Source organism: Podarcis vaucheri (assembly GCF_965113315.1).
Source record: "Podarcis vaucheri genome assembly, chromosome: 2".
NCBI classification, from domain to species: Eukaryota; Metazoa; Chordata; class Lepidosauria; order Squamata; family Lacertidae; genus Podarcis; species Podarcis vaucheri.
This window is the reverse complement of record NC_138760.1, coordinates 23,914,980-23,930,001: the sequence shown is the minus strand read 5'-3', so window position 1 is coordinate 23,930,001 and position 15,022 is coordinate 23,914,980. Positions and strand designations below refer to the sequence as shown.

At 45.3% G+C, this 15,022-nt stretch overlaps 1 protein-coding gene and 1 long non-coding RNA gene across 6 annotated transcripts in view; both read right to left on the bottom strand.

Annotated features, from left to right (window-relative positions):
* Nucleotides 1-223: 223 nt before the first annotated feature.
* The window catches only part of LOC309526663, a 66,513-nt gene continuing 51,714 nt past the window's right edge, over nucleotides 224-15,022 (bottom strand). Inside the window, exon 2 of the long non-coding RNA XR_014216809.1 lies at nucleotides 224-1,065. This is a non-coding gene — a long non-coding RNA (uncharacterized lncRNA). The remainder of the gene's footprint in view (nucleotides 1,066-15,022) is intronic.
* RAB11FIP4 (RAB11 family interacting protein 4) overlaps nucleotides 3,928-15,022 on the bottom strand; it is a 157,327-nt gene continuing 146,232 nt past the window's right edge. For 3 of the 5 annotated variants that reach the window (XM_082212576.1, XM_082212575.1, XM_082212577.1), the window contains exons 9-14: nucleotides 13,085-13,166; nucleotides 11,224-11,361; nucleotides 9,976-10,134; nucleotides 9,643-9,786; nucleotides 7,898-7,993; nucleotides 3,928-6,253 (exon numbers count right to left, since the gene is read on the bottom strand). In XM_082212576.1, coding sequence (XP_082068702.1) covers nucleotides 6,137-6,253; nucleotides 7,898-7,993; nucleotides 9,643-9,786; nucleotides 9,976-10,134; nucleotides 11,224-11,361; nucleotides 13,085-13,166 — 736 coding nt within the window. In that variant the 3' untranslated portion in view covers nucleotides 3,928-6,136. The remainder of the gene's footprint in view (nucleotides 6,254-7,897; nucleotides 7,994-9,642; nucleotides 9,787-9,975; nucleotides 10,135-11,223; nucleotides 11,362-13,084; nucleotides 13,167-15,022) is intronic. The other 2 variants (XR_014216743.1, XM_082212578.1) reach the window with 2 other exon arrangements.

Here is a 15,022-nt window from a genome sequence, read left to right as displayed (position 1 = left end):
TGCGGGTGGGAATGACAAAACTCACTGGCTTAAGGCATCCTATGCGGGGGGAATGACAAAACTCACTGGCCAACCCTACTCTCCCTTGGTAAAAGGGCTGGAACAGATTACAACAGATTATCCAATTACTCCTCATGATTCCTGGACTCCACATTTATCAACATTTGCCTTTCAGGTGTTTTGTACATACATTAGCACATCTCAAACTTTTTTTTGGGGGGGGGGAAAGCTCCCACACAAACAAGAATATTCTCTCTTTCTTTTTTCAGGTGTCACCACCCCAAGGATGTGGAACCTGTGGTCTTCCAGATGTTGTAGCACAGGGAATGGTCAGAGGTGATGCAGCAACATCTGAAAGGTCCAAGGTGCCCCATCCTTGCTCTATCTACTCTTTCAAAACGGCTGCACTAAGGCAAAGGCACTAGAATATAACAAAGACGGTCGGTTTAAGAAATTCAGATAGCCACTTGAAAAAACCCCAAACGTATTTCTGTGCAACATCATATACATCAATAGCTATAAACAAACACAACAGCATTGGCACATCACTTACAAAGTTTCATTTAAATATTGCCTCGAATATAAAGTATTTGGGCTGAGGACCCAAATATGTAATCATCCATCACCTTGTTAGGAATCACGTATCCTCTAACCCAGGGTTTCCCAAACTTGGGTCTCCAGCTGCTTTTGGACTACAACTCCCATCATCCCTGACCACTGGTCCTGCTAGCTAAGGATGATGGGAGTTGTAGTCCAAAAACAGCTGGAGACCCTGCTCTAACCCAAGCCTGCCCCCAACACATGCTTATCCAAACTTGTTTACATACTTCTAGCAATGCAGCATTCCCGATGCTAGAATTCATCTAGCAGTTTCCAACCTATCGCTTTCTGCCCTGGCCAAAACCAGCACTTTCTCTCGGTGTCTTTCCAACTTCTCCCTCTCTTGTCTCACAAATCTCAACATGCCTGGTTCTTCCAACTTTGAAAACAAAGCATAAATGACCCATTGCTCAAACCCGTACGGAATCAAACGTTCAGATTCTCTCTACCTCCATCCTGTAAAAGCTATGTCAATGAAATCAGCAACCCAGTGCTATCAAAGTCCAATCGCTGGCGATGTTGGGGAATAAGCATCAAACAGCTCAGAAGAAATGTTGCATGCGTTGTTAGAATGAATGACTTGCAAAGACAAAAGCTTCGGTAACGTTCAGACTAACGAACACCTGCAATACTCCACCATTCCTTTTATCTTCCCTTGAATGCCAATGTATTAAAAAGGTCATAAGATTATGTGATACTTAAAACAACCCCCTTCTCTTGCTGTTCACACACGGTGGCTAATTACTTTTGTGCCTTCAAAAGGATATTAACAGTGGTTGCAGTCGATGCTAATGATTTTGTAAATCCCCATAATACACACCACAAAGGGGTGGGGTGGGAGATGTAGTTCAGCAAACTTTTTTTTGCTTTCTGCCATGACCGCAACTAAAAAGACAGCAGTGGCATGGCGGAAGTAAACGTCAGCGCATTTCAAAAGTTACACATGCCAAACGGAGAGGTGATCTTAGAAGTTCAGCCGGCAATGCAATTAAAAAGTGCTGGCATAATTATCATCCCATTATTACAGTGGTGCCCCGCAAGACGAATGCCTCGCAAGACGGAAAACTCGCTAGACGAGAGAGTTTTCCGTTTTGGAGGTGCTTCGCAAAACGAATCTCCTATGGGCTTGCTTCGCAAGACGAAAATGTCTTGCGAGTTCCTGCGGGTTTTTTCCCCTCCCCCTTTTTCTAAGCCGCTAAGCCGCTTATCAGCTGATCCGATAAGCCGCTAAAAGCCGCTAAAAGCCGCTAAAAGCCGCTAAAAGCGCTAATCCGTCAATGGGCTTGCTTCGCAACACGAAAAAACCGCTAGACGAAGAGAATCACAGAACGGATTCTTTTCGTCTTGCGAGGCACCACTGTATTACTCTCACTGCGGTGGGAACCACCATAAATATCCACTGGACTTTAAGAGTTTCTTGCTCTGTTGTCACCAATATTACCATGGCCCACCCTGTTCCTTTTTCCAGTGCTATGGATAATTTCGGTTGCTTCCTGTTTTGATTCTGCTAATACTCTTCTTGGTCTCTCACGATTCCCATCCCATTCATCCACCTCCCCATCTCTTCAATCAGCTGCAACTGATCCCTTACATGTTGGACATGCAAGAGGAAGCTGCTGTGTGGCGCACTCCTGTTCAAGGTTCCAGTCAGCCATGCCTTCCCCCAAGAAACTCCCCATTTTCATCCCTGACCGTAAATCAACATTCAGTACCCTCTGCGCATGCTTAGTCCTCACTTGAGATGCACTGGACATTCCTCCTCAGAGTTTGCTTCCTAAAGATCTTTGTAAATATCTGGAAACTTTGGGGTTCCCTCAAGTCTGCCCCTGCCCCTTGTGTTTAGATGGTGCTGTTTTGGCTTCATAAGGATGGGGACTCAGGTAGCTTGCTATTGGTGTATATCAGCGTTTCTCAACCTGTGGGTCCCCAGATGTTGTTGGACTGCAACTCCCATCATCCCTGAGCTCTGGCCTTGTTAGCTAGGGGTGATGGGAGTTGTAGTTCAACAACATCTGTGGACCCGCAGGTTGAGAAAAGCTGGTGTATGTGATCACAACATCAAGTGGGAGAAATCTGTAGGCAACCCAAAGGCAGGAGCTACAGAAGCATACATGAATGCTTCATATAGAATAATTTTAATTGGTCATCCCATTTCAGAGGAAACTACTGAATCTCCTTTAGATATATCCAGACGAATAATAATATAGAGGCATATTTTCAAAGGAGACAACCTGGTTTGTTTTCTAGATTACTTCGTATCACTACTCTGGCTGAATTTGTCCCGGATGTTTGGCAAGATTTGCTTGATATCAAGGAGATTTGATACTAAACAGCTCTGGGGTGTAGTTGTAATAAAATCCGTCAGAAAAAAAAGAGATTACAGTGGTACCTCGGGTTAAGTACTTAATTCGTTCCGGAGGTCCATTCTTAACCTGAAACTGTACTTAACCTGAAGCACCACTTTAGCTGATGGGGCCTCCTGCTGCTGCTGCGCCGCCGCTGCACAATTTCTGTTCTCATCCTGAAGCAAAGTTCTTAACCTGAAGCACTATTTCTGGGTTAGCAGAGTCTGTAACCTGAAGCGTATGTAACCTGAAGTGTATGTAACCCGAGGTACCACTGTACTCTAGGGCACACCCAGGTCTCAGATGCAATGAACCTATAGGGAAGATCATTGGTAGCAGTGGAAAGAGGCGAGGGATTTTTCCAAAGCACCAAAATACCACCCTACTCTTTGAGGTGTGTCAGTTACCCCAATGTGTTATTTGGATCATGAATCTTCTACAGACGCAGTCAACACATTTCCAAGCCTTTCTCTTCAGCCGCCTTCCCCAACCCTCCAAAATGTTGTTTGCCTCCAGTTCCCATCATCTTTAGCCAGCATAGCCAGCAGTCAGGGATGATGAGAGGTGTAGTTCAAAACATCTGGGAGGACATCAAATATAGGAAGAAGGCTGCTTCACAAGGTGTAGGGAGAGACGTACAATTTCACAAGAGTAAAATAAACACCATGGGCATGTCAAACGCATGCAGACTCCTAACTCTCAGATAGCTCACCCCCTATTCTGTTTATGAATTGCATTCCCATCTCTTTCTCAAAAGAAAAGAAGATATACCGTTGTTTGCCAAATGTATGGTTGCCCAAAAAGCTAATGCTTGTTTGGACATGAAATGTGAGACCACAGAAGAATTTTGATCATGATTTCCACAGAACCATATTATATCTAGAAATCAAAGTGAGGGGCGGAGGGGTTGAGAGTGTTTTATTGCAAAACACTTTTGCTAGATATAGATCAGTGGTTTTTAAAATGATTAATACGCAAGAGATTCTGTCTTCCAGTTTATTTTTGGTAGCTACAGACCCTAGAAGTCTACACACCCAACTTCCCTTTTTAAAACAAAACAAAAACAAAACACCACCACCAAGACTGTTTTTTGACTTGGAACTGAAGGCTGTGATCAGTTAGGGAATGAATACGCAACAGGTGCTAACAGATACAAGCATCACCCAAGTCTTGCAGATGTTTTTACACACTCTGTATTTTCTGCATGTAAACCACTATTGAGTAGGAAATTGCAGGAAACCCATGTGATTGAGTTCAAACCCCACCCTTCTAATACATCTGTGTGCCTGATTATCAAATTCAACAACAGACATGCTGCGTCCATGCAGCTAATGTGTTATCTGTGAAGCAGCTGTCACAAGGCATCTTTTGAGTTGGACAAGCCAAAAATGATAGCCCCCATGGTCTGGGAACATGGTGTTATTTCGCTACCAATTTGCCCCACATCCCGAAGGTAACATTTGTATGGGTTTACTTTGGATATAGAATGGGGGGGGGAATGGATGACCACACTGCAAAGCTGTGGTTTTAAATTAGGGGTGGAGAACCTCCAGGTGTTGCTACACTGTACCCTTCATCATCACTCGCCATTGCCCATGCTGGCTGTGGCTGACGAGAGATGGAATCCAATGACAACTGGAGGGTGCCAGCTTCCCTACCCCACATTAAATAGTGGGGGGGGAAAAGGAAAAGCCAGAGTGAGCTTGAGAATGCTTTTAGATGGCACACAATAGGGGTGTAGGTGATCAGTCCTGATTTTCCCAGAGTGATCACACCCAGAATCAATAGCACAAGTGTCTGCATATCTGGTGACTCACAAAAAAGCTGAGCTCAAGAGCCATCAAGCTGGATAAATGTTGTGTATAAAGAAGCGATGTTTCTGATGTTTCAGAGAATTAAAAAAAAAAACAACTTTGTTCTTCAATGAAGCACATGGTTCACTGCAGTCACAGGTCTTTCTGCAAGGCTTTGGATGCCTGTTAAATGAAGCAGCTGTAGGTTCGCCCCCATTCCTTAAATTAATTTGCGCCTTGAATGGCTTTGTAAATAGGCACAAATCAGCAGGGGAAGGTTTGCCCAGATCTAAAGCAGCAGTAGCAACAAAATCTCCTGTTTGTTGATTTCTGTTTGCAAAGCACGCAGCCTCACCCCAACCTGGGAAAACTTACTAGCCTTCAGTGGGTGGCCAAGCCCACATTTTAATACAGCGGCTGCCAAGGCAAGGAAAGCACAGTGAGTTTCATGTGACCAAAGTCAGCTTGCATTTGTTGCCTGGTGCAGCAAACAGTCTAATCTCCAGTAGCAGCCCAGTGAAAATCTCGATGCAAAAAGAAATAAAAATTCTGAAAACAGCTTTGCAGGTGTGAAGCTCAGAACAACATTGGCAAAACCCCAGCCCTATTACATGCTTGGACACATGGTTCTGCGTAATACTATCAGCTGCCCTAGAGGATTCATAACCATGTACATTGAGCATTTTTTAAGTGTTTTTTTTTTCTAGAGAGGAGGCAAATGCGTGTGTGTGTTTAAAAAATAAAAATTCTATACTCTTTCCCCTTCTGTATCATACATACATTCTTTTTTGGCAGCACTGACCTTCCTGTAGCTTAAGTAGCACAACGCTGGCAAAAAGGGGAAACAATCAGTGCTTGTGAATCGAACCTGGACCTGCTACACATTTCCGGCAAGAGGAAGGGGTGAAAACTGATAAGACATGGAACTGCGCGTTGTTTGGGGTAGGGAAGATTGGCACTAGATATGCTCACATTGTCTTTTTCTCCTTGCATCTAGAGGTAGTGTCATTTTTGTGTGTGTGTGTCCAGTATCTAAAAACAGTGCAAATCCAGTTACGTACGTGGTTATTTCGTTACAATCCCGTAACAGTCTCTTCTCCCCCTCTCCACCCCCAAGTAGTAGTGAAAGTGCATGGGGAAAAACGGACCGAGCCAAATTATGATTCACAGACAAGGTGTACCAAACCTCATATAAACACGTCCTGTGCATCCACACGAGAGAATATATATATATATATATATATATATATATATATATATATAGTGTGTGTGTATATATATATGTATATATATATATATATATATAGGTTCATTTACAGTAGCAGAGTGTTATTTGGATCCAAAAGCATCCCATCAGATGCAAGGCTCTACTTGCTTCTCCTTCCTTGTTCCAAGTCTTCAGTTTTTTATTTCCAGGATGGATGGGTTGTGGTCTAAAATGGCGAGGATTATCTTGTCCATGTATTGGCGCAGTCTGTAGTTGATCTCTTCCTGTTCTTTGAGGGCTTCCATGAGCTGAAACGAGGAAGGACTACGTCAAAAACCTCCATTGCGACATGACATAAAGACCCCGAGCTACTGAGCGATCAGGCACACTTTGGCCTCCAGCTTATTTTAATGGAGATTACCGTATTTTTCACTCTATAAGACACACTTTTTCCCTCCTAAAAAGTAAGGGGAAATGCGTGTGCGTCTTATGGAGCGAATGCAGGATGCGCAGCTATCCCAGAAGCCAGAACAGTGAGAGGGATCGCTGCGCAGCGCTCCCTCTTGCTGTTCTAGCTTCTGGCTTAGCCCCTCTGCCCCTTCCCCTACCTCCTGGAAAAGCCCCCAAGAGTCGCACGGAGTCCCCTCCTTGGGGAAAAGCCCGCAAGCGCTGCACACACGCTCCATGTGGCTCGTGAAAGGGAGCACTGAGCAGAGCCTGGAATGCATACAAGCTCTGCTCAGCGCTCCTTTTAAATATCCCCCCCTTGCATTCTGCTTCTAAAAACTAGGTGCGTCTTATGGACCAGGCAGGGGAGGGGATGGTGTGGAAATTTCCTGGTCTCTCCCCTCCACCCCACCCCCACCTATCAGTGAATCAAACAGGTCAGGTGGTTAAAAAGGCAGTTGAGGCTCATATTTCCAAACCCAACTCTTATTTCCCCCACGTATTTGCCCCCCCCAATGAGAACTGAACCAAACCAACCCTTACCTAGCTCTGCCACAGGTTCCTCTCTTTCTTGCTGTGCATTTGCAGAGAAAGGGAGACCACAAAGTAGCAGAAAGGCACAAAAGTTTTGAGGGGTGGTGGGCATGAACGGAAACTTAATACAGGCTAGTCAAAAGCCAGCTCTGTCCTCTTTCCCAAAGCGTCCCAAGCCCTAAAGGGTGAAGCACTTCCTCTTCCAAATGAGGCGCTGAGCCCTCTCCTTCCTCAACCCGGAACATTTTTGTTGTTTTTTGAAGGGTGGGAGGGTGAGGGAAAGTGTCAGGGCTTTTTTCCAGCCGGAACTCTCCAGAACTCAGTTCCGGCGCCTCTCAGGTGGGTGCCATTGCCATTCTAAGAGAACACTACATCTTTGGGAAGTTGATTCCCTGATTTAACCATGTGTATAGTATGAAGAAGGACATGAAGTTAACTACCTGTTTGGATACTTTAACACAGGCAGCAGACAGACAAGAACAACCATATTAAGTCCAATCAAAGGCGACTATGGGGTTGCGGCGTTCATCTTGCTTTCAGGCTGAGGGAGCCGGCGTTTGTTTACAGACAGCTTTCCGGGTCATGTGGCCAGCATGACTAAACCACTTCTGGCACAAAAGGACACCGTGACGGAAACCACAGCGCACAGAAACGCCGTTTACCTTCCCACCACAGCGGTACCTATTTATCTACTTGCACTGGTGTGCTTTTGAACTACTAGGTTCGCAGGAGCTGGGAGAGAGCAATGGGAACTCACTCCATCGTGGGGTTTTGAACCACCGACCTTCTGATCGGCAAGCCCAAGAGGCTCAGTGGTTTAGACCACAGCGCCACCCGCGTCCCACCACATAAATAAAGTTTGAAGACACTGCAATACACAGGAAAGAAAATTCTATCTTGATTTTCTTATTTTCAGCACACTATTTGTTTGCTACAGCTACCGCATGTCTGTATCATCTATTGCACTTTACCTTTAGAGACTCTGGGAGTTCATAAGCCTTAGAAATCTCACGAATCTTCAGCTTTTGATCCCTGTCCCCTTGCAAAAGCTCCTTTACCATAACTCCCTAAATGTCAAATCATATTCTCACTTGAATAAAATACAACTGGGAAAAGTTTTTAATATTTTTTTTAAAAAAAAGCTTTTTATTTATCTTTACAGATATTTCGGTTTCTCTTAGATGTCAAAGCTTAGTTTAGCAAAGGTTCCTCATGGTACAGAAATATTAATACAGTTGCTCTATATAGCAAAGGAGAAGACAGATCATGGTCCATCATGGTTATTTCCTAGCAGACCAATTGATGCCTGCTGGTTGCCAGGAATTCTTGCAAGGGCTGCTGGGGCAGGTATTAATACTATTACTGTTGCTAATTATAGTTTGCTCTGACTCGTCAAAAACTCATTGATTGTGCATTCTTGCTTTATAAATTTACCGGTAATCTGTACCAATGGACCATAAGGAATCTAGCAAAAGGCTGTGCAGCGCTGGTGTCAGTTGCTGCTAACTCTGTATTCAAATGGGTCAGTGTGTCTGGCTGTTAACCAGAAGGTTGGTGGTTCGAATCCACCCAGGGGTGGCTGCAGGTAGGATTCCAGTTTCGCAGGGGGTTGGACTAGATGACCCAACTCAACGATTCTACGTCGCCCAGTGACTACAGAGCTGAAGGCAGCACACTTCGCACTTGGGGCCACGAGGAGGCTGCTCCCCCAGCCATCCGGGAAGAATACCATGACCAAGGGGAGACTAAGCAGGCTGCCCCATCTGTTGGCTAGAGAAGGGGCAGCTGCAAGGCTCTTCCTTCCCCTGTCCTCCAGCAGAAAGAACGCTCTGCTCCAACAGCCAGCTGACTGCATAAATGAGGGGAAAGACACTTTGGTCCAATCTATCGGCCAAAGGAATAAGAGTGACCAAGTGCTAATCAAGCCAAACAGAAGATCACCTGCCTGGACCCTAAGCTGGATATAAATGCCCACTTTTGATCACCGCTTTGTTGTGGCTTTAAAGACTGATCTCCCTCCTCTACCTTTTCCCACCAAGTCCCAGCCCTTGTGTGCATTTGTAAAGTCAGGTGGCAGGACTTATTAACTTAGGTGAACAGCTTTGGAATAATTCTGCCCACCTTTCATGATAAGGAGGCCCTGTTTTTTTATTACACCAACCAATGTTTCAAAGCAAGCCTCCCACAGAAATCTGGGCAGTGCTTGGAAAACTGGTTTCAAAATTCTATCGGTATCTTGTCTGCTCAGGATTTTGCAATCTTACCACTAATATCGCTCAGCCCGGACATTGAGGTCCAGCCCCGAGGGCCTTCTGGCGGTTCCCTCCCCATGAGAAGTGAGATGACAGGGAACCAGGCAGAGGGCCTTCTCGGTAGTGGCGCCTGCTCTGTGGAACGCCCTCCCATCAGATGTCAAAGAAATAAACAACTACAGTATCTGACTTTTAGAAGACATCTGAAGGCAGCCCTGTTTTGGGAAGTTTTGAATGTTTGATGTTTTATCGTGTTTTTAATATTCTGTTGGGAGCCGCCCAGAGTGGCTGGGGAAACCCAGCCAGATGGGCAGAGTATAAATAAACTATTATTATTATTATTATTATTATTATTATTATTATTATTATTAGACAGATGTGTGTGTGTGTGTAGATGCGCACACACATGCTCTGCCAGCGCACTCACTTAATCAGCTGCAAACTATTTCCTTTTCACACTTTACCTCATCTCTGGAGGCAGAATCAATTTCAGCGGCCAATGACTGGGCTTTTGTTTGTGTCGCAAAAAGGTTCTTGGCTTCGTAAAGACTAAGACTAAGAATCTGCCCGTTAAGGTCATCGTTCTGGTCACGAAGCTTCTGATTCTCCTATCAAGAGAGGAAGGGGAGGAGAAAGGAAGTAAATTTCGCATCAGGCTGAATATGAAAACATCAGTCAGCATACCATTGTGGATATTTCCGCATTGCAACAATGAAAACGTTGCTTTCTTCTGCTCCTCCTGAAAGAGGGATGGAGGTTTCTAACTCTCCCTCGCTCCAGCCCCAAGGACACCTCACCTGCTTTAGCCTTTTAATTTCATGTTCCATTTCCACCTCTCTCGTCTTCGCATTGAATTCGCTCAAGCTGGAGGAAGAGCTCCTCCCTCGACCAGGCCGCTCACATTCTAGCTTATACAACTGTAAATGTTCCAGCTCCTTCCGCAAATCCTCAATAAGCTGTGTGGGGAGAAGAAACAGGACACAGAGAGTACAATTTGTTAAGCCAACATACAGAACGGAATCTGGCGGTACACAGCCAACTGACAACTTAAAAATGTACCTAACAGGACTAAGCAACAACACACCCAGAAAAAAACAACCCATTTCCTGATTTCCTGCTATAGAGATAGAATCCTTTCCACATGCATGGCATGCGCCTGGAATCAATTCACTTGTCTGAATTGGGCTTGTTTCAAACTGAGCCTTTGGAGAGGAGGCAGTTGGAGGATGGATGGCAGCTGACGGATTGAGTTTGAATCCTGACAAGACAGAAGTGCTGTTCTTGGGGGACAGGGGGCGGGTGGGTGTGGAGGACTCCCTGATCCTGAATTGGGTGACTGTGACCCTGAAGGACCAGGTGCGCAGCCTGGGAGTCATTTTGGACTCACAGCTGTCCATGGAGGCGCAGGTCAATTCTGTGTCCAGGGCAGCTGTCTACCAGCTCCATCTGGTACGCAGGCTGAGACCCTACCTGCCTGCAGACTGTCTCGCCAGAGTGGTGCATGCTCTAGTTATCTCCTGCTTGGACTACTGCAATGCGCTCTATGTGGGGCTACCTTTGAAGGTGACTCGGAAACTGGAAATTAGTCCAGAATGTGGCAGCTAGACTGGTGACTGGCTGCCTAGACCATATAACACCAGTCCTGAAAGATCTTCATTGGCTCCCAGTACCTTTCCGAACACAATTCAAAGTGTTGTTGCCAACCTTTAAAGCCCTAAACAGCCTCGGCCCAGTATACCTGAAGGAGCAATTTTGAAAGGACCTCTGGGGGGAGTGTAGAGAGAAGCAACGCCATAGTGTATCTGCAGTAGCAAAACTGGACGCCTTCCTCTCCCTAGCTGCAACAAAACATGTCTGTCCTGTATCTCTCTCAGCCGTTGCTGTAACCTTCCGACAGTTTGACTTCATCCCCAAAGGCACACGCTTCCATTGTCTCCTGAGACAGAAATTGGATGCCAACCAATTTCTATTTAAGAAGTTCCAGTCTTTATTTACCCCTACACACGGGCAATATTAGCCCTGCCCCATTAAAAATAGTTACCCACCTCCTGAGTAGCCTCCCTCTCCTTGTTAAATTCCATCCTGTTCTGTCTCAGTTTGTCCATCATCCTTTTATACAAATCCATCTCATCCTTGAGCCGCAGACTGGTGTCTTCCAATCGGTCTGACATTCGCTGCCTCTCCTGAGGAAAACGAAGAAAGAAGTTACAAGCTGCCTACAACCCAAGAGCCACTCTGTATATTCCGGAGAAATATTTTGTCTTTGGCCTCCTGGAATGGTGTCATTTCAGAGGGGAGAAGGCTTGACTGTTTTGAATGCCCCCCAATGCAAACAAACACCAAATCAAACAAAAATCCCTCCTTGTGTACAGAAAACTGTTGTGGAAAATGCTAGAATGTTGGTTTTTCTAGGGCAGTGTTTGTTTAACACGGGTGAGCATTCAAAACAGGCAATTTCCTACAACTGAAGAGACTGCCTCGTTCCATATGAACAGGCACAGGCAAACTCGGCCCTCCAGATGTTTTGAGACTACAATTTCCAACATCCTTGACCACTGGTCCTGTTAGCTAGGGATGATGGGAGTTGTAGTCCCAAAACATCTGGAGGGCCGAGTCTGCCTATGCCGGCATATGAACCTCCCCAGACCCTAAGATCAACTTCTGAGGCCCTCCTTCGTGTGGCTCCTCCTTGAGAGGTCCGGAGGGTGGCAACATGAGAACAGGCCTTCTCAACAGTGGCCCCCCGCCTGTGGAATGCTCTCCCCAGGGAAGTTCTCCTGGCGCCTTCATTGTACACCTTTAGGCACCAGGCAAAAATGTTCCTTTTTAACCAGGCCTTTGGTTGATCTGATTGGCATCCTTTTAAAATACAGCTCTTTTTTGGGGGTGGGTGGGTGGGTGGGTTATTGGGTTATTGTTTTTATTTTGATTTTATATATTGTGATCTTTTCTGTGAACTGCCCTGAGACCTCCAGGTATAGGGTGGCCTAACAATTCAAACAAACAAACAAAATAAGAGGCACTATTGACATAGGCAGGGGGCAGCAAACTTTTTCAGCAGGGGTCCGGTCCGCTGTCCCTCAGACCTTGTGGGGGGCTGGACTATATTTTTTTTAAAAAAATAAATGAACGAATTCCTATGCCCCACAAATAACCCAGAGATGCAGTTTAAATAAAAGGACACATTCTACTCATGTAAAAACACGCTGGTTCCCAGAATGTCCGTGGGCCGGAATTAGAAGGCGATTGGGCCGGATCCGGGCTCCGGGCCTTAGTTTGCCTACCCATGACATAGGGCTCTGCCATGCAATTCTTCCAAAGGCATTTATCAGCTCTCAGTTGTCCCCCCCCCTTTTATTTGTCCTAGAGGTTTGCATATGGTCGTTTGGGATGTAGCGGCATATTACTTTGTGATTTACAGTAGATGCCAGGGTTTTCCAATTCCCAAATGCTTAAAAAGAAGGCTTCTTGATTCATAATTCTTAATTCATTCCGGAGGTCTGTTCATAACCTGAAACTGTTCTTAACCTGAATCACCACTTTAGCTAATAGGACCTCCTGCTGCTGCCGCGCCGCTGGAGCACAATTTCTGTTCTCATCCTGAAGCAAAGTTCTTAACCTAAAGCACTATTTCTGGGTTAGCGGAGTCTGTAACCTGAAGTGTATGTAAGCTGAAGCGTATGTAACCCGAGGTACCACTGTAGGAGCTTTATCCAATGGCAGATTTGTATGCCGTCATGATATTATATTAGGGGCTGCCAGTTTACAAATACCTTTAGGAATAAAATGACATAAAGGCAAAACTCGTGCTATAGACCTGTCAGGACTTAAGAGGCGACAGACCTGCTGCAGTTGAAAGTTAAGGTGGCAAAAAATAATAATAAAAATATTCAAGAGCTCCATTACCTCATCCAGTTTCTCGCTTTGCGATTTCAGCCGCAAAACGGTGGTTTTGAGTTCACAGTTTTCCTCTTCGAGCTGCTGAACCCTGAAATTGAAGGAGAAAAATAAATGACTGCACACAAAAAGTACCGTATTTTTTGCTCTATAAGACTCACTTTTTCCCTCCTAAAAAGTAAGGGGAAATGTTGTGTGCGTCTTATGGAGCGAATGCAGGCTGCTCAGCTATCCCAGAAGCCAGAACAGCAAGAGGGATTGCTGCTTTCACTGCGCAGCAATCCCTCTTGCTGTTCTGGCTTCTGAGATTCAGAATATTTTTTTTTCTTGTTTTCCTCCTCCAAAAACTAGGTGCGTCTTGTGGTCTGGTGTGTCTTATAGAGCGAAGAATACGGTATCTTCTTTTGCCAACTGGCAGAGTACAACTAAACATCAGCTACTGAGGAGTCTGATTTTCAGAGCACAATGCTCAGCATCAGGGCTGTTTCTTTAAAAAATCGTACCAGTTTTTCTAACCAGTATTTTCTTTGGCCCAAGAAATTGTTCTAAGATTCTCCTGCCTGCTTGCCCTCCCTCCCCTGCCCCAAATGTGACTTAGACCCATAACATTCTCAGCCATGGTCAGTTTTTACACTATATCAAATTAAGACAGGACACTTTGCTCAAGAGTCACTTCGTCAAAAAATTGGTCTATTATACGTTTGTTTCCTTCTAAACTAATAACAAGAAACAGAGTCGCCATTTGTCTATTGTATTCATTAGGAACCGATTTAAATCCTGCTTTCCCATTCCAGTGAGTTTCCAACACGCCTGAACAAACAGACTTAAAATAAAAACAAAACTAAAAACAGAGTGTATTACCAAAAACAAATCCAAGCCATAATACCCCAGTGAAGAACATAAAAACAGGAACAAAAGAGCAATGCCAACGTTCATTAAAAGCCTAGGGAAATAAAACAGTTTGCTGCAGATGCCTAGTTAGGGCTGTGTGGATGCAGCAATTTTGCAGGAGCACGGAGGAAGAGCCAAGTGTGGTATTGAGAATTCACCCTCCAGAGATTTATTTTTGAAAAAGCGTACATGTTTCTAGCCCTTATAGCTGAGAAATATGTCTTGAAATGCATAGGTCAATGATGCATAGTTCCAGACAGCAACCACAGAGAAGCATCTTGCATTAACAGCAGCTTCTGGGAAGTTTCATGCGGTTGCATATACAGTTTTTCTTGGGATTTTAAATGCCTAGATACAGAATTTCTCCCTGCATGTAAAAGGTAAAGTTAAAGGACCCTGGATGGTTAAGTCCAGTCAAAGGCGACTAGTGTGGTGTAGTGGTTAAGAGTGGTGGACTCGTAATCTGGTGAACTGGGTTCACATCTCTGCTCCTCCACCTGCAGCTGCTGGGTGACCTTGGGCTAGTCACACTTCTCTGAAGTCTCTCAGCCCCACTCACCTCACAGAGTGTTTGTTGTGGGGGAGGAAGGGAAAGGACAATGTTAGCCGCTTTGAGATTCCTTCGGGTAGGGATAAAGCGGGATATCAAATCCAAACACTTCTTCTTCAGTTAAGTCCAGTCAAAGACAACTGTGGGGTTGTGGTGCTCATCTCGCTTTCAGGCCGAGGGAGCCGGCGTTTGTCCACAGACAGCTTTCTGGGTCATGTGGCCAGCATGACTAAACAGCTTCTGGTGCAACGAAACACCATGACAGAAGCCAGAGCGCATGGAAACACTGATCACCTTCCCGCCACAGTGGTACCTATTTATCTACTTGCACTGGTGTGCTTTCAAACTGCAAGGTTGACAGGAGCAGGGACAGAGCAACGGGAGCTCACCCCGCCGTGTGGATTCGAACCGCCAACCTTCTGATTGGCAGGCCCAAGAGGCTCAGCGGTTTAGACCGCAGCGCCACCCGCGTCCCTGCATGTAAAGAAACCTTGATAGTCCACATT